This window comes from Protopterus annectens, chromosome 2.part2 (assembly GCF_019279795.1).
Source record: "Protopterus annectens isolate FY-2018-M chromosome 2.part2, PAN1.0, whole genome shotgun sequence".
Taxonomy (NCBI): domain Eukaryota; kingdom Metazoa; phylum Chordata; order Ceratodontiformes; family Protopteridae; genus Protopterus; species Protopterus annectens.
In genome coordinates this window covers 661,009,517-661,029,606 of record NC_056730.1, presented here as the reverse complement: position 1 = coordinate 661,029,606, position 20,090 = coordinate 661,009,517, and the positions used below count along the sequence as shown (strand labels likewise).

Here is a 20,090-nt window from a genome sequence, read left to right as displayed (position 1 = left end):
TAAGTGGTCATAACTATTAAGTTTTTATGTTTCAGCACCCTATGCCAGTGCAGTGAAAACAGTCTTTCAGTTCTGATATCTTGGTGTATGTCTCTTCTGATCACTCGTGTACTGCCCACACCTAAATGGGGTATTAAGAAAGGTTAAACATAAACTGAATGTCTTCTACTGTTGCTTCAAGATCCAACACAACCTCCACAATGAAGCAAGGCTGTCCATTGGTAGGGATTGTACTTCTTCCTCAGTTAGAATGCTGTACTTAAGTTGGGTTGTCCAAGATGCCAGTAACATCACTTTCTACAAAGCTAGACCCTTGTAGGTTTGAGTATCAGTGTAGTATCTATAATTAGCTTCAGTGACTTACACTTGAAGGTTGTAAAGATTGTATAACACCTGTTCTCCTCAATTACTTTAACTAATTCAGTCTGGCAGGAAATGAGTTAATCCTATGCTTGTTGAAATCTTTTAAGCTACGAAATAACTTTCTTCCTGAGAGTTTTTCTCAATAATTCTCTATTGAAAACACACTTCATGTGATTAACAATGCCTTATAAACAATGTGTGTTCCCAAAAATATAAAATAAAAATGTGCTTCATTGAGCAGTAAACTATACAATAGTGTTGCTATCAAAGGTCTACCTGGTGATGCTGACATTATATTTCAGATTTATGAAATAAACATTGTATTTTATTTGCCAAAATATTAATAGTCTTTTGGTTAATCAAAGGGTTATATATCTGTAAATGTGCAAGATAGACCCAGTGTATCATCAGAAGAATTATTCATCTGTTTGAGAGCTTTTCAATGATGCATGGTAGGAGTGACTAGCTCTCTGCAGTTTAGTGATATTGTACAATATATGTGCATTATGCATAAAATTGTTTAACAAAATTTCCAAACAATAATAGTAATCTAAAAACCCATGTATGCTACATGGCAAGTAGTGGCAAAACTGGGTCCTCAGTGCCATATGTAAGATGACACCTTCTGTTCACACGTGGTTCACACAGTTCTTATGACATTAATGCCATACCTCTCAAGTGTACCTCATTACGAGGAACGTACCTCATCTGGGGTCTTAAAAAGTTCATGTTCTTCGAAGTTCCTTAAAGTTCCACATTGAAAGAGTCTGTCACACATTCAGTGTTAGGAATTTTTTTTAAGTGAAATCCATGGCAAATAGAAATTAATCATATTAATAAATTAAAGGATCTTCTTTATAAGTAAAACTAGCATATTTTAACCATCCTATGACCTTCCTAGCTGAAGTTGTTAGTAAACTATTAGTATGTGTTCCACATTTTGCCCATTTGTTCCACATTATGAAGGCGAGTGTTCCTCATTTTGGAGATGGAAGATTGAGAGCTATGATTAATGCAAATATGAAAGTATTGTTAATATTCAAAACTACCTTACCAAACATGTATATATCAGAATGTCTTTACGTTACCTATTGTGTTTTAATGTTACATTTTCTAACACCTTCTGCTTGCATTACTACCCACAACATTACAGTATCTCACTCAAGTTTTGCATTAATGTAAATATTAAAATGTTATATTTCAGTAATGTTTTGTAAACTCCAGCCATATAATCCCATGCTAACAATTTCACATGCATGCTTAACAAATGATGTTAACTTGTAAATGCACCTTGCTACCTCAGTTTTAGATATGTATCTGTATCAGGACTTTGGAAATTAGACTTTAAAAACACTGATGAGTATCCTCATCTCAAAAGTATACGTTCCTGTTAAGATGAGAATTCTGTTACGAGATACACAGGAATTCTATTTTCCTAATGACCACCCTCTTCTGAGAAGCAAAGAGAAACAATTTTCAGAACAGAGAAACTGCCTTTCAGGTTGGCTATCCTATTCGGCAGGCTGCTGCTCCTTTCTATTGGTGCCAAAGAGAGCAAAAACACCAATTCCTGAAACCTCTGTAAGTACAAAATATAAGCTTTTGAAGAAGTGGTATTAACTCTATTAGTACCAGAGCTCATCACTGCCTGCATAGCAGATTGACAGCTTTACTATAGTATGCTTAAATATCCCGTCCACCGACTGTAAGGAAGTACTGTGCATTTCAAGTCTTAGAAGTAACTGACTAAAGGGCTTTGTCATATTATCATTTAAAAACATGAGCTTATTAATACTCCGACAGAAAGAAAACGTGCAATGTGTTAGGTCGGGGAACTGTTGCAGCTAAGTGCTATTCAGCAGCTTATTCACCATTCCTGCATTATCGTAGGAGATGCGTAGGGTCATAGACGATGTTTTTCTCATGCATCCTTCATTAAACTAAATCCACTCTGAAATAACAAATAACATTTCTTCAGGTCTAGATAAAACTGCTATCACACAAGCCCCTTTCCTTTCTCTGCTGGTCATTCATCTTTATTGTTACCACCTTACTGTGTTCACATGCCTAAATATAATATAATATGTGGATTTCATGTATTGATATAATATGATGGCCTGTCTTTCACCTCACTGGCTTCCCTCTACCTCAATGAGTACAAAATAGATTAGTTTCTATCTGGCTGACTTCATCCCAAATATGCTGAACTCCCTAAGCACTATTTTCCATTAGAAGTTACTGCCTGTGTGTTTTTTTTAAGTATTCAATGGCAACTATTCATTTGTTTTCATAGATGTCACTTTTATTTATGTTGGTTCAGCTATGGAGTTGGTATATATATATATATATATATATATATATATATATATATATATATATATATATATATATGTTCAGGATATATGAGAGGACCCACATTGGGGATGCTGGAGGTCTGCTCTTTGCATTTAATTTTTTATTAGGTTGAACTCCCAACCAGTTGTACTCAGTAAATTGGTTTGCCACTGAGTTGTAACTGTACAAGCCATAGTGGAAGCATACTGACATGTAAATGACTAGCTCCATGAGTATTTCTCATAGCCACACCATTCCCTTCATTATGTTGGTGAGTCTGCATTTCATGCTCCCCAACAATCATGCTTTATTATATACCAGAATTGGACAGAAGATGTTCCCATATCCAGATGACCCCAGTATCTATAAATTCAGCTTGCCTATACACCCAATCCTTTCAGTTCTTCTTTACTATATTTTTGATTCTGTGTTATATAATGCAGCTTAGCAGAAACTATATCCTGCAGATTTACTTATTCTGCTGTGTCCTTAAGGCTAACCTGTCTTCTTACATTTTTCACTTGATTCCCTTTATCCAGGACAGTGCCCTGCATTATTTATTTATTTTGCAATAAATTTTGTATTACTCATTCCCCTCACCTTTAGAGCAGCATCAGGCCTCAATGGAAACTGACCCCTTCAACCTTCATGTCTGCAGGAGTCTTGGTATAATTGCCGAATAGGGTAATCCTCCTTTCTAAATGCAGTATGACATTCAATGTGAATATGCCGAAAGGAACTGATTCAAATGCTGAAGTCTGATGTGCTTTTTTATAGGTATTTTTACAGTAATTAATATCTCCTACTTCCAGTCAACCAGCTATTTTTCTGTCTACCTTGTCAAATTAGGACCCACTCCCCCAAACACCCTATAACTTCCCCACCAACCTCTTGTGGGACACACTATCAATGATTTGACTGGAGTACATTAATTACACATTCAAAGTGTTCCCTTTGTGTGTTATTGTATTAATCAAATCATATCTGAAGTGTGTTACTTTGGATCAATAGAGCTATTCATTTATCTGTTAACAATGTAAGTGACCTAGTCCCAGACCCTTCTGCAACAAACTCAGGTCTCAAGAATAAGGATAAATGCAGAAAATATGGAAAATTACAACAGTCAATCAGCCGGTATGTTTTTGGGAAGCAGAATGAAACAAAATTCCCTGGAATAGACCACCCAGACACAAAAACAGAATATTCAAACTCCAAAATATATTGTCTATATGTCATACTTGAACCACTGACCTGTGAGATTGAATCTTTAACTACCAGAATTTCTACAGTGTGTGTCTTATGTTTAGTTAACATTTTGGCTGTGCAGCTTTCTGCAAGCTAATGAGTTCACATCTATTCTGTGGTCATGCTGTAAGCTTTGTGCTATATCTGAATACAGACTTAGCTGTTTTGCATTCCATTTTTATATCAAAAGTAAACATAGAAATAGAAGAAAAGTGCAAATAGAAGAAAAAATAGCTTTCAAACATGTCTGTACCATAAAATGGTAAGCTAGAATAGTCTGCCCAATTTCTTATGTGGCTATTGGGTTTTGTGCTTGTCTGGTGCAGAAGGGTACAGCTGGGATATGTAGTTCCTGTGATACAAGGTTTGATTTCCCCTGTTCTCATTTACCTAATCTTTAACTTTGAGTACGTAACCAGACAATGCCTCTGCGCTGACCCTGGAAAGGGACTGTGTGCCTTGTGAGCATATTTCTTAACAAATGGATATTATTGTGATTTAATTAACCACAGAGCTGCATATATCATTGTTGGTTGGCTGAGCTTTTTCTATTTACCTCTAAAATCATAAAAAATATTATTTTACAACTTTATGAATCTAGAGCATTAACCTGAGCATATTTGTGTATTGACAAAACTGCTTTCTACATTAAAGAACATGATTACATCCATGCTAGTAGACTGTTCAGTACTTTTTTTGGCCAGTTTTAGTTTAGATCCAGCAGGCCCGGTAAAAACATTACCTTCCCATACTCCAGTCTTTGTAATACACAGCTCAGTTCTAGACTCTCCTATTAGGAAAACCTTTTTAGCCCCAGGAATTCGGATTCTAAATTTCATCCAGCTGTTTTCTTCAATTACTCCTGATCTAGGTTCCAAAAGCACATAACCCTTTTTCCATATTCCATATACTTTTGGAAACGGAAGCCAACATATATCACAAAAACACCTGACAACATAATCACAAACATGGGAAAACACATCAGTAGTTCTTGCAAAAATGCTTAACCTATACACTCCGGCTTCTGGAAGGCAAAAACTAATTGTAACTTTCTTTTCCATGTGAGTAATAAAAACATATCTTTCCAGCGGGTACGTAATATTTTTCAATTGGCTCTTTGTGAGTGTAGCAGCCACTTCTGTATCTCTAGTGCTGTTGAATGTGACATTGCATCTCCCTTGTTTGGTGTTGATAATGGGATGAGAATGGCTAGGCCCAAAAAGACCAACCTCATTTGTTCTTATTCCTGGCCCACAATACATGCTAAGGTTTTGTGGGAAGAGCTCATTCAGATTAACAGGATTAGTGCATTTGATAAGAAAATTCCCAGCATTCTTAAACATCTTTTCTCCTTGGTCCTTAACAAAAACTGACAGTCTGTAATAGCCATGCAGGGGGCATAAAATATGGCAAGTTATTTTGTCATCTTCTATGCAACATGCAAGGCATCTTCTGCTCTTTGAGCTATCCATATCCTTATGAAACAATTCAAATGTGGCCACCAGTTGTCTTGAATTATGAAGAATGAATTCCCCCTTTCCAGTTTTAAATAAAATAGTGCCTTCATTGTGGCTGCACCTGTCAATCCCATAACTTTTGGCATTTTGATGGAGGCCCCAGTAATGGAATGGATTCTCTGGAAATGTTTCAGAATTGTTTTGCTCTGTACACTTGATATTGTAAGAACAGACCCATTTGGAATTGTCTTGGGACCCCTGAGGTCTTACAAAAATCATGAGGTCAGTAAGGCCTGGCTGAGGTGGGAAAATTTTTAGTTTCATTCCTTGTGTTGACACAGTCATTATTCCATAAGAAAGATCCATCTCCTTAGTATTAGCCTCACAAACGTCAAGCAATTTGTAGCTGAATTCCACAGGGTATGTGCATCCTACTGACACCGTTGCTTCTCCATTTTCTGCAACATAAAAACAAAAGAGACTTAAGGTTTATGCTCACACAGTCTGCCATCATATCTTTTCTTTGTGCAATAATAGGATCAGACTGGCACTGAATGCCCAGTCATAGTGTCTTATGAAGGCATACATTAAAAGCAATAACTTAGTGTGTCTTGTTTTTGTTAACATTATGGCTGTGTAAATTATTGCAAGCTATGAGATTCCCATTTCTTTTAGTGGCCATACTATAAGCTCTGTGCTATATCTGAATACTGCCTTAGATGGTTTGAATTCCAGTTTTTAGTACGCAGCCTGGATCATGTTAATCTCCACATAAAGAATAGGCAAATGAAGGACAGGTGAGTATAAGTTTCTTATAATGCTTCAGTGGCCATGAAAGCATTTACCAGGTTGTAAAGAATTTGCAAATCACTTTTTTCATATTTGTTGATTTGTTAGTTAACCAGGAAATATCATATGTTCATCAAATTAATCACTGCTGCAGTAGCCTTAGCTATACAGGGTTATATCCTGCTAAGGATGTAACAGCCATCCAGCATCCAAAGCTTCAGGGCACCTTCCACATACCCAAACTGTCAGGAAGCTTGAGCTGAGCTGACTAAAAGACAAGCTTTGACACCAAGAACTCCAGAGCTTTAATGCTACAGAACACTATACTTCTCTGAGGCTTTCGAGGATTGGCAGTTGGCTCGTGCTATTCCTTTGCTGGGCAGATAAGTTCTCTTTGAGGAATAAAATTCTGTTTAATCATTTTGCTTATTATTTATACTTTCCTCTTCAGGAAAGTTACTTTAAAGCTATGAGTTTGCATTTTTATGGTCTGTCATAAGACTGTACTCCACTTTTAAACAGAAGTGTTCTTTTTTCCTGTCAGTTTAAAGGATGTTTAAAGTAACTGAAAATCACTTTTTGTGGAGAAATTGCATTTATTTTACATTGTGGGGCTGGTATAGTGTTTTAAAATGTTTTTTTATTGTATTTGTCTAGGAAAAAGTGGCTTTTAAAGACCTTTTCATTTTACTGGCATTTGCTGCTTATTTTACCTGGGAAAGAGGGATAATTTCTGGCTTGACCATGGAACAAACTATTGGTCCCACAGTCGGTCCTTCTTCCAGCCATGAAAAGAAAATTAAGCAAACATTTGCCAGTACAACAGGCTAGCAATTTCCTCAGCTATAGGTGGGTTACTGTGCTGTGCTCATTTGTTGTACCTCAGACCACTCATCTTTTACCCAGAACCCTGCGGTGTAGCACCTACAGCCACTCTGGACTGGGGGTTAGTCACATCCTCTGTGGCTGTTGGGGTTCCCTCAGTGGGCAAGGCAGAGCCACTCTTGTCTGTCCTGGGACAAAGAATAGGTAAGGCTTCCCTGTTTTGTCAGAATGTTGTGCCCATCCCTGTGGAAGCTGCTACTGCCATTAATAACACTGTTGGCCCTATTTTTGCTGTTAAAAAGAAGCAGAAAACTAAGCATTTATCTGCTCCTCCTCAAATTTCCTTAGATATAAGTAGTTTACTGGGGCTAGTTCAGGGGTTAATTCATGCGTTTTAGCTTTCTTGTAAGGTCGTTTCTGGTAAAAGAAAGAGGGAAACTTCCTTTCCAGAATAGACTCAATTTTATGAATCTGGACAGGAAGATAAAGGGACAGATCCAGGATTTTCTCCTCAAATTTCTGATTAAGACTCAGAAGAGAACTTAGTTTCTGATTCTCCCATTGGGGGATACTCTTTCTCTGAAGCTATTTCTAGAATGCGCCAGTGTTTTCAGTGGGAGAACACTGAAGTTTTTCAGTCTCTCAGAAAATACTATTAGCTGTTACTGAATGAATTTCCAGAACCTGCAGCTATTCCTCCAGTTCTGCCAGCTGTGGAGGATGCATGTGTTACTTCCTGCAATTTTTCTGACAGTCAGCCAGCTGCTCCTGAAAAGGATGATAGAATGTATAAAGTTCCTAACAGGTTGAAGAGCAAACAGATTTAACATCGGAAATGCTGTTCACTGATGCGTTTTTTTGTGAGATCTAAAGTCTTCACAAAGTGTTTAGCTCCATGTATAGCTCATTGCAGGCTACAGGGTATCCACATTTTCCATATTAATACAACTTGCTCTTATTTACAGAGTCTTTTCAAAGTGTCAAGAAACTATCTCTTTTGGGTGAAAAATCTCTTACACAAGGTGGGATTACAATAGAGCATTCAAAAGTCTTTCTTGACTCCTTCTCTTGGGATTGTGTTTCTGGGATATCACCTAGACACCACAGTTCAAAGAGCTTTTCTTCCACAGGAAAAAAATAGTTCCATATCTAAAAATATTTTTAGGGTTTTCCACTCAAGACTTTGGTCACTGCAAGGGAATACCTAAGGATGTTTGGTCTTATGGCTTCTATAATTCTCATGATACCCTGGCATGATTCCACATGAGAAAGATACAGTGGGAGGATGGCAGAATGGTTAAGGTGTTTACCTTGCAGACACAAGGTGCAGCATTTAATTCGCACATGGGGTAATTTGCTAGGCTTAAAATGGCCCACAAGGGTAATTAGCCTACTACTGATCTATGAACCTATGAAATCTCTCTGGTTTCAGCACCAACACCTTTTCTCTTTTCAAATCATAGTGCTGGAGTTTGCCAAAAGAGAAATCAGTTGGTGGAGACAACAGGTATCCCTATATCCAGGTGTCCCCTTCTCCTTCCCTGTTCCAAAGCAGTCCATCACCTCAGATACCTTGGACTTTGCTTGGGAAGCAGTTTCAAGATGGATAAAAGTGCAAGGTGTGTGGTACACCAAGGGCATATGCAAACACATAAATACAAAAGAGATGCTTGTCTTGATCAAGGCACTCTACTCTCTGAATCATCTTTGGTCCTGAGGACCTCTTCAAGCTGTTGCAGACAATATCATAGTCATGTGGTACATCAACAACTAAGTGGGAACCAGATCATACCCTTTGCAGGCTAGCCATATTAATTTGACTGGGATATAACTTCACAGCACAGTATCATTCTTCTGGTATCCTACATTCTGTCAGAACAAAACTGTGCAGCAGACAAGCTGAGCAGGACAAGGGCAGACTCTCACAAATAGAACAAGATCAGGGGATCTTCCAAGAGTTGACCCATCTGTTGAGAGTTCATCAAGAAGACCTATTTGCCTCCTCCCTGAACAATCAGCTGGCAAGATTCTGTCCAGAAATCTATACAAGAAAGCCTGGAAGACAGATGTTGCTTCTGTTCCTTGGACAAGATGATCCTGTATGCTTTTCTACCCTTTTCAGTAATATCCAGGGTACTTCTGAAGATTCAGAAGGAATCCCCCAAGATGATTGTTGTGGCTCCCTTCTGGTCCAGATAACCATACTTCTCCCCTTTTTTGGAAATGGATGGGGAAATTACCATAGGTTTCCTTACAGACTGGATCTACTTACACAAGTACAGGGGTGTTTTATATACCCCGACACCAATCAACTTTTTTCAACTGTCTGGGTGATAGGGTCTTAATTCCTTATAGGCATCTCTTTATCGAGGACATGCAGCAGGTACTAATGAAGGCAAGAAAATTTGCTACTAGTAAATCATATATTAGCAAATTGAAAATGTTTTCTAGTTGGTGCTAACAACATAACCAACACCCATTCAGGGCTAGTTGTTTTCTGTTTTTTACAATATTTGTGTGAGTTGCTCACCTATGGCCTTTCTTACTCCTCTATCTCAGTTTGTTTTTCAGCCATTTCAGCATATCTGCCCATGAATTCTCCTCTTTCAATGCATTCTCACATCAAAATGTCTTTTAAAAGGGTTTTGCATAAAAGGCCTCGAAGAAAACTGGTGGTCCCTCCTTGGGATCTTAATTTTAAAATAGAGAAGCTAACAATTGCTCCATTTGAACCAGCTGACCTGGCTGAGTTGAGGTTCTTAACATGGAAAACAAGTTTTACTGTTTGCTCTGACCTCTGCAATAAGAGTATCTGAGTTGCAAACACTTATGGTGAGTCAATCCAATCTCATTTTCCACAGGAGCAGGGTTTTTTAGGAAGTAATCATTCTTTATGCCTAAAGTAGTATCTGAGTTAATTTTGCACCAAACTATCCATCTCCCCATTTTCTTTCCCAAACCCAAAAAATGATACTCCATACCTTGTATATCCACATACAACTCGGGTACTATCTTGACAGAACTAATCATTTTAGATCTTCAGATCAATTGTTTATTTTTTGTGAAGGTAAGAAGAAGGACAACTTGTGCCAAAACAGACTGTTTCAAAATGGTTGTCTAAAGCCATTATCTTTTTGTTATACTCACCACAAAAAAAAAAAAGACTCCCAACAGTGTCAAGGCCCACTCTATAAGGGCCTTGGCTTCATCTATGGCTTTTTGGAAAGTGCTGGATTCTAGAAGTAATCTAGAGGCAACAACATGGTCCTCTATACATACTTGTACAAAGCACTACAAGTTTAATGCTTTCTCTAGGTCTAGATTAAGCTTTGCAAGGACCATTCTTCAGGGGGCTCTTGGACTCTTCTCCTTCCACCTCCCAAATGCAGTAAGCTAGGGTTAATCTACCTATATAGCTAAGGCTACTGCAGCAGTGATCATTATGATGAACATAATACAGTTGTGTAAATAAATTTACCGTAAGAGTAGATATTCAAATTATCACTGCTGCAGTAGTCACTCCCTCCCTCCATCCCCCTTGATTTTTTGGTATGTTGTTTATGTCAGGGTTTGGTTATTTATTTTTTGTTCTTCCTTGTATTGCCCTTTCAAAGCTCAGCTTCCCTCTGTTTGTTGGCAGGAGAGTGCTGAAGGTATTGGCACCCAAACTTGTCTTTTAGTTTACTAAGCTCAAACTGCCTGACAGTTTGAGTGTGAGGAAGGTGCCCTGAAGCTTGTGTACATTGCTTTTGTGCCATGTTGGATTGGACCAGACAACAGACCTTCCTTTCAACCCCTGTTACACTAAGCTACTACTAGTACATGACCTAAAAGATAGGGTGACTAGACAACATAATCCATTTCAAGTCTGCTTTATATGAGTCATGCTAGGCATAAGGAAGTAGTGGTGAATTCCCATTCAACTGACATATAATGGGATTAGTGTCAGTCACTGTCATCTCATATACCTTCTGTAACAGGATTGCTTCTTTTATTTCTTAAATGACCCTCATGTGTGTGTGTCTCAAGGCTTGTTTTACACTACACTAAGGAGTTACACAAGTGCAACCAAAAATTAGCTAAATTGCAGGCCTTTGTTCAAAGTATCTTTTTGTAGTCCAAGAAAAATTGATATTCCTCTCTCTCCACACTTTGGTAAATGTGTTAATACTTCACAAGAATTACAAGAAAAAATATATCCTGTATTTTTTCTAGATGTCACAGACATCTTTAATACTGGATTTAAGTCATCTTAAAATGTCAAACAGTATAAACAACAAACATTTAAAGTTTAAAACTTAGCATTTCAGCACTATGATGCTTATGTAAATTTGTCAAAAGTGGTGACAAATGCTTTTGAATCATTGACTGATCTAATTGCTCTGTTTTGCTATGAAAGACATGGCTACATTGGAAGCAGATGTGAATCAGTGTATGTTCTCTTTCTCTCGCAATAAAAGACAATTGAAAACAGTTTTACACCTCTCTGTCTTTTTTACTTCAGTTGATGTACTGCTGTAAGATTATCAGCAGTACCTGACTACAAATTTGTCTGTATCTGTGGTATGTCATGCAGGTATAGACAAATTCCTCTGCAAATTATGTAAGAAGTTCAGCTTAAAAAAGTGGGTGGTCTTTCCCTTCCTTTGCTTCCAAGGCAAGGAAATGAAAGTTTTACAATGTACAAGCAGATTTCTGGCACCTGCACAATACTGGAACCACATTGTAGAAAGAAAATCAACCTAAGAGTGGAGTTAAAATGTATCAGAAAGTGAAGTTTTACTTTAATTTTATGAAAGCACAAATAAGCAACTGAACTGGTACTCCACAGCAGGAATTGTTAATTGCAAGGGCACAGAGATAAAAGGCCAGAAGTGGGATCTATAGAAAAGGGTAGGAGCAAATTAGATAGAAAAAATGGGAATTCTAGGAACAATACATGTAGAATGTTTTGGAGGAGGAACGAGGTTTAAGGGAAGGCAGGAAATGAATGTGCTCTGTAATGTTTGACTGACAATGACTGTACAGAAGATTATAAGTGATGCATAATGTTTGCAAATGAAAATATGTCAATATAGTTTCATTTACCTAAATGCATGATTGCCAAGTCATTAGTGATAATTCAGTAAATATGTTTCTTGCTCTTGCTTAAAAAAACTATCTTTAAGGTGGCACACACACTTAGCCAACACTGGTTGTAACTGTAAGTTTTAAAACTCAGCAAAAACTAGGGAAGTGCAACAAAATGCAGTAGCAGTAACAGATGACCACTTTCGCTGTAACAGTAAAGCAGCTATAAGCGTTACCTGTAACTTTGAATTCAGAGAGAACAGAGGAAAAAATCACCTTTAAAGCAATTACTTTCCTGCTTTTCTGATTTAAAACAAAGTCAAATACCAATTTTCTTATTTCTCCATGTGCACACAGGACCACTGGCTGTTAAATTATTAAAATAAAGATAGCTTTTTTTTTTTACTTAGTTGTTTATGCAAATTAAATGATTGGATTATAGTATGGGGGATCAAATTAAGGTACCACCCCAGTTTCCAACAGGAACTATCGATTAGTACATGTGGATTCAGTTTAGCAGATTAGATAATATAGGTTCATAGGTTCATAGGTTAATACTAGGCTATCGGCCCTAGGGCCTATGTAAGCCTAGCCAACAAGGTTCCTTGGCTTTTGCCACCCAAAAAAGTAATTTTCCTGTGCCCCTGTCGAGCAGAGCCACAGAAGTGATCCCTGGGGTGAACTTAATAATTCCCATCCATTCATCAAGATTTTTCTTGAAGAGTGCTAATGAGGAACTTTGCTTGACATAGATAGGTAGCTTGTTCCAGAGTATGGGAAATCTCTGGGACAGGAATCTATCCCTCCAGCATGTTCTATTTATTGTGATGACAATGTTTAGGTCCCTAGAGCGGAGGGATTGGGATTTCTTTAGGTGTAGCATGTCCAACAGCTCTGGGTTTGACACAGCTTTATATATTAGGCAGAGATCTCCTCAGAGTAGGTGATATGTTACGGAGTAAAGCTGGAGGTTTTTGAGGCAGTCAGTATAGGACATCTGTTTGAGGCCCATAATCCTCTTTGTGAGGTACTTCTGTGGCCTTTCCAGCTTTTGGAGATGTCTTGTGAGGTACATTTCAAAAGGAGCATTGTACTCCATAATGGGTCTAATGAGAGCTGAGTAGAGGGGAACCATGACCTCTTTTTTCCTGGATGAGAACCCTTTCATGATGAGGTGTGCCATGTAGAAGGATTGCCTGACTACTGTGGTGATGTGACTATCAAAGGAGAGACTACTGTCCACCTGAGTCCTAAGGTCTCTTATCACACATTCGGCATTAAGTGGACTGCTGTCTATGTGGTAGTTCATGGGAACAACGTTTTTACCAAAGGGGATGACAATGCACTTTTTGGTATTTAGCTTGAGGCCATGGCTCTGACACCAGGCATCTGTCTCAGTGAAGCCCTTCTGTAGGATGTCCACATCACTTGGGGACTTGACTATGGCACTTAGTTTGCAGTCATTTGTGAACTTTATTAGCCAGAGGCTCTCTGTGTTAGCCCTTACTTCAGAGAAGTAGATATCAAACAGGAGAGGACCCAGGACTGAACCCTGTGGTACTCCACTTGTCAATGGTTTGAAGCCAGATTTGGAGTCTGTAACTTTTACAGTGTGGGTTATATCAGTGAGCCAGTTGACAATCCATCTTCTGATGTATGGATATATACCCAGTTTAGTGAGCTTATCTATAATTCCAGAATGGGGGATGGTGTTGAAAGCCTTGGTGAGGTCAAGATAGGCTGTGCAAACTGCCTTACCCTCATCTACGGCTTTGCTGACTGTTTCAAAGAAGTCAATCAGGTTCAGGAGGCCTTTCATAAACCTGAATTGGGTGGGATCCAGAGTTTGGAGGTTACCTATATCTTTGTTTATGAGTTCCATTTGAATGTTAGCATATATAATGTGATGGCATATAAACAACTGCCACTTTCTTTTACTTTATTAATATTGAGAAAGCCATATTATTCATTCTACAAGAATTTAATAAAACTCATTTGCAATTGCAAATTCAGCTGGTGAGTAGAAATAGCTGTAAACAATGAAGGTAAAATAGCAATATATCAGCACTACCATTTAAACTAAATTAATGCAACCCTATGACCCTATGTAGGAGACGAACCTGTGTCAATGTTTTTAATTTTATCACTTTGTTTCATACAGTTACACTTTCAGCTACAACTTTGGTTCAGTGCTGTTTAACATATATATATATATATATATATATATATATATATATATATATATATTTATAGGCTTACCTTCATATCGTCGATCACATATGATCGACCGGCCACATCGTCGACCCATTTCTGCGAAACCAGAACCGCAAAACTTTTTAAAATTGTCGAATAAATGTCGAATTTCGACATTTCTGGGTGCGCCACACCTCCATACCAGTGCTACCATGGGTCAAAAAGGGGGCGAGATTTTCGTTCGGATATGTGGAATTCGACGTTTGGGACATTCGCACTTCGGTATTCACGAATGTGGGGTAGACCATATTGAGATTGGTGTTATGAAGGTAAATAATATATATAAATATATATATATATATATATATATATATATATATATATATATATATATATATATATATATATATATATATATATATACACACACACACACACACACACACACACACACACACACACACACACACACACACACACACACACACACACACACACACACACACACACACACACATGCGCATATATATTTTTTGCATTTTATAATGTAAGAAATAAGCAATCCAACTGCTTCCATTGTGAATCTAATTATCTGATTATTTGTGAGAGTCTTAGCAGATTCAAAAGCTAAAAAAAAAATAAAAAAATAAAAACAACAAAACACACAAGTTATTTGGCACTTCTGTCATACTTTTTCATAAACATAATAATTTCTATTTGAATCTTTACTTTGTTTTACAGTGACACCAACTCAACAAGTACATTTCATCAGAATGGTTCAGATGTAGAAAATGTTATATTTATTCTGGGTTTGTACAACCTTGGAAAAGCTTATAATAGTTGACAGGGTATATGAGGCAATGGAGGCTTGACCCACACTTCCACCAAGGTATTCTTTTCCATCGATGGCATATCAGTGACCACCTTTCTGATTATGTAGTTTGACAGAATGCCCTTACCCATTTTGTAAAGTAGTGACCCACTAATACTTCCTTTGTAACTGAAAACAGAAAGTTCTGTACTTTGCTCACCCCTCAAAGTCTCACCTCATCTGCTTATTCTACTAGGCACTGAATTATCATCTGGGAAGGCCCTCCTCTTAGACTCTTCAAGTGTGAGTTATTTTCTGTTTCATACTATCCCACTCCTTTACTACACACAACAAATGTCATAGTATTAATCCTTTTTCCCATCTTACTTTTAAAATCTGTAGCATCTGGGAGTAGGCTACCAATCACTGGTTAGCCTAGGGATTGCTTCTCAGGAGTCAGCTTGGGCTTACTGTATCTGCTTTGCTCTGGTGAGAAGGAGTAGAACTGAAATTATTTCCTAGCATTCCCAGTGATTACTGATCACTGAAAAGTCTGAAAATTGTTTCTTAGGAGACAGCTTGAGATTAATGCTACTGCTTTGCTCCTGTTGAGAGAAGGAGCAGAAGGACATTGTATCATACTGGCCTCTGATAGGATATTGTGTATGAGACTTTACTGAATCGGCTGGTTGTAATTTTTTTGAGAGCCTCTTCAGGGCCTTTGTGCAGCTTGGCTTTATTTTGCATCTGACTGCTGTAGGTTCTATCCTGTGTATCTACTAAGAGAAGACAACATCAAGTGTACTGAAGCCATCTGCATCTGCTGATTTTAGCATATTGTATAGTGTTTTTATATTTTTTCTTTTCCTGTGAACAAGTCATGTTGTATTCATTGTTCTCTCTTGTAATCTCTTCTTACTGCATGTTCATTTTTCCAAAATTGAATTTTACATATTTCTTTATGTTAATTAATATCTATCACTGAAATTGTTCTTAAATGTTTTATTTAATATTTATTGACTGGGAGAGTCTGACTAGGACTAGGACAGAGGCTATTTTCAGTGGAGACCCAGGGAGAAACACTTCAGACACATGTCTTTGGAATGTGGGAGGAAACTGGAGTACCTAGAGAAGACCCATGTGAATGTAGGGAGGACACGCAGATTCTGTACAGAATGCACCCCAGCCAAGAATTGAACTGGAGAACCTCTTGCTGTGAGGTGACAATGGCAACTGCTGTACCACTGAACCACCCTTACCCAACAAATGTTTTGTAATGAAGCTTTTCTCCCCTGGCCTCCACTGTAAATGGGCTTTTTGCCCAGTTAGACCATCGCGGTAAACAAATGCAAATAAATAAATAGTACTTCCCAGGAAGCATCCTTGTTCTAGTGCTACTCTTTTGCTCCTGGTAAGAGAAGGAGCAAAATGCACGTTTAAATCATTTTAGAGCAGTGGTCCCTAACCACCAGGACATGGACTAGTACTGGGCTGTGGATCATTTGTTACCAGGCTGCATAGAAAGAATAAAACACTTTTTATGTTGGGTGCCCAACTGTGTATGTGTGTATGTATGTGTATGAATGTGTATGAATGTGTTTATGTTTCTGTCTGTGTGTGTGAGTGAATGTGTGCATGAAAGCAGAATGTATGTCTGTGTATGTGTATATGAGATTGAGAATGAACAGTGAGATCGATTGAGTCATTATTTTACACTTGCTAAGCAGCGTTTTTGCTGTTTAATGAGTGTAAAATAAAAATAAATGAAATCAAAAAAAGTGTGCGTGTGTGTGTGTGTGTGTGTGTGTGTGTGTGCCTGTATGTTTCTGTCTGTGTGTGAGTGAATGCATGCACGAAAGCAGAAGAGACTGCATTTGTGTGTGTGTGTGCCTGTATGTTTCTGTCTGTGTGTGAGTGAATGCATGCACAAAAGCAGAAGAGACTGCGTTGTGTGTGTGTGTGTGTGTGTGTGTGTGTGTGTGTGTGTGTGTGTGTGTGTGTGTGTGTGTGTGTGTGTGAAACAGTGACAAAGAGTGAAGAGTGAGAGCGATCCCTGGCAGCAGCAGCATCAGTTAAGAGGTTTGCATACCTCTCAACTATACTTCTCAACCTCCCCACACAGGAAATCTGGACAGAGACACAAATAATTGGAGACAAATGACCAAAAATAAGGACAGATTTTAAATATTGCCCTTGTAAACTTAGAAAGTTGCTAGAACAACAGGGTTTCCATTATCGGAATGATATGAAGTCTGAAACTCAAATGCCTGTCATTATTTAATGACTTCAATCCCCAATTGTTTGCCAGAAAACTGCACATTTTATGAGGATGGGCCAAACATATGAGCCAGAAATGTGGTCATTCTGCAAAAATCTGGACAGATGAAAAGTATGCTCTGTTGACTTCTAGCTCAAGATATCTGGATAAACCTAAAATAAATGGGGCTCAAAGGCTCAAAATAGGAACATATTTTACTTGATTACTAGGATTTGGGTTAGCATACATATTCTGAAAAAGAGGAGTGCATAAAAGAGTGAGTGAGTGACAGTGACAGCAAAGAGGTTTGCATAACTCTGAACCATTCAGCTGAAGAAATCTGGAAAAACCCTAAAATAAAGAGGGAACAAAGGCTCAAAAATAGGAACAGATTTTAATTACTGTACTTATAAAATGACAAACTTGCTTAAATAAAAGGATTTGTTAGTATGAATTTTCTGAAATATTAGGTGGAGGAACTATTTTACATCAAAAATATATGTAAAAAAATAATATAGTACTTAAAAAAATATTTTTATTGAGAGCCTGTTCTCCAGTCTAAGCACAATAATGCCCTCCAGGGTGTATGTTAATGGGTAATTAACACACTTCCAGGGGTGTAGAGGTCCTCTGCCTGTGGCGTTGGGCCTCATAAGAGCCCTGGATGGGCATTAATTACGCATTAACACACACACTGTGGGGCATTATTGCTTGCTGATTATGCGCATGTGATGGCCGGTCCATGAAAAATTGTCTTACACAAAACTGGTCCGTAGTGCAAAAAGGGTTGGAGACCACTGTTTTTAGAGTGTTGTTTTGTCACTGCATTTAAACTGTTGAATTCTTCATTCCTGCCTATCTTAAGTGTTTTCTGCTTGAGCTTCTGTGCTAGTTGATTATTTCCTGCACTTTCAGCTTGGATTTATGTTTACATTTATTCACTACTCTTCTAGGTTCTTTTAGTGATTTAAAGTTAGAAGGATTAGGTCTGCACTACAGTAGCAATGGATAGTAACCTGGTCTCATTCTAAGAATGTGATTATAGTGATTGGGCTGAGGGCTATTTTGCTTGTTTACAGTTTCTTTGAGCCTACACTACTGTGGCAATGGATAGTAACCTGGTCTCATTCTAAGAATGTGATTATAGTGATTGGGCTGAGGGCTATTTTGCTTGTTTACAGTTTCTTTGAGCCTATATAAAGGTGCCACATTTGTGACAGGCTTAGCATCTTGCAGCTGTGGTTAGTAGTGCCCTGTGTAGACACAGGCAATTAGAATTGTGCAAATAGCAACTAGTTTGCTGGTTAAGTAGCACTGCCCCATGAGTTTAGTCTTAGATAGTCTGGATTATAGTCTATACTCTTACAGCACCCAAGGTAGCCAGCTGTAAACCTAGCTTGTACCATCCTCTTGTAGATAATGAAAAAAAATATGTAACCATGGATATGCACTTTCCTACATTCACTGCCACCAGTTTGGTGGATATGAGCATCCTGAGGCAATGTAGCAATTTTGTCATGTTTATTGACTATCACCTAATTCTTAAACAAGATGATAAGATATGTAAGAGATGTAGTTGCACAATGTCACTGGAGGCAAGGCTCTGACATAGAATAACTTATAATACCAAAGAGGTTGTCAGAAAAACACACACTACACCTGCTACACATAGTATGGACCCACAAATGTCAAGGCTCTTAAATGTAATTTTCATAAACTCCAAAGGCCTCCCAGATAATGCAATAACAATACGTATCCTCAGCAATCTCAAAAGCTCTACCAAAACAACACCCACCATGACACATACAGCCACATCTCGTGGTGTCTCAGTTTCTATGCCCATAAGGTAAGCCACCACACAAGCTAATGTTCTGATCATGGAAGACTCCATTGTGAGACCACAGATGTCCCACTCCCCAGGATGAGCAAGGAGAGAGTCAAGGTCAGCTGTATATATGGGCCAGGATCCACCAGATCACTCACATACTCAGGTAGTTGAATCATGATTGCCAGTATGACTCAGTCATAGTGCGTATGATTGTAAATGACTTGATGTAGCAAAACCATCCCAAGATGTTACTGCTCAATGCCTGGAGTCTAAACAAGAAACTTCTCTCCCTGCAAGCTCTACTCACCTTGGAGAATGTAGACATCTGTGCAGTTACTGAAACATGGTTTCGTAATGTAATGCCTTCTACACATTTAGACCATCTATTGCACAGGAATGGACAAAAGGTTGAGGTGTCTCAGTCTACATGAAAACCAAACACACCTCAACGTTGTTCAAACAGTATGACATGCATGACTTCTCCACATCCAAATTACCATGGGTAAAGTCCTGTACCATCTTCTATTTTTTGTGGTATTTAAACCCCACTTTTGAGCTGGTTTGGCTTGTTTGAATCAGGCTCTGTTGAGATGGATCATCTCTGGGCCATTTTACAAAATTCCTGAGGCTTCAAGACCAATCTAAGTGCTTTGTCATTTATTTTACCACTGCTCTGCCGTCACTCAGCTCAACTGGTTAGAACTCCCTAATCTTTTATCACACAACCAAATGACCATGGCCCACAAAATAATATACCAACCCAGTAACTGCCCCACCCTCTCTAACCTTATCCAACCTAGTACCATTATATTGTCTCTCAGATCCGCCTGCAAACTAATGCTAAAGGTATCCCACTCCCACAACTACCATGGTGACTCCCTTTACTCCCACAACATAGCCAAATTGTGGAACTCTCTT

General features: G+C 38.2%; 1 protein-coding gene across 1 annotated transcript in view; it reads right to left on the bottom strand.

Annotated features, from left to right (window-relative positions):
- Positions 1-1,301: 1,301 nt before the first annotated feature.
- Positions 1,302-20,090, bottom strand: part of LOC122795761 (kyphoscoliosis peptidase-like) — a 395,881-nt gene continuing 377,092 nt past the window's right edge. Inside the window, exon 7 of the mRNA XM_044064081.1 lies at positions 1,302-5,857. Coding sequence (XP_043920016.1) covers positions 4,548-5,857 — 1,310 coding nt within the window. The 3' untranslated portion in view covers positions 1,302-4,547. The remainder of the gene's footprint in view (positions 5,858-20,090) is intronic.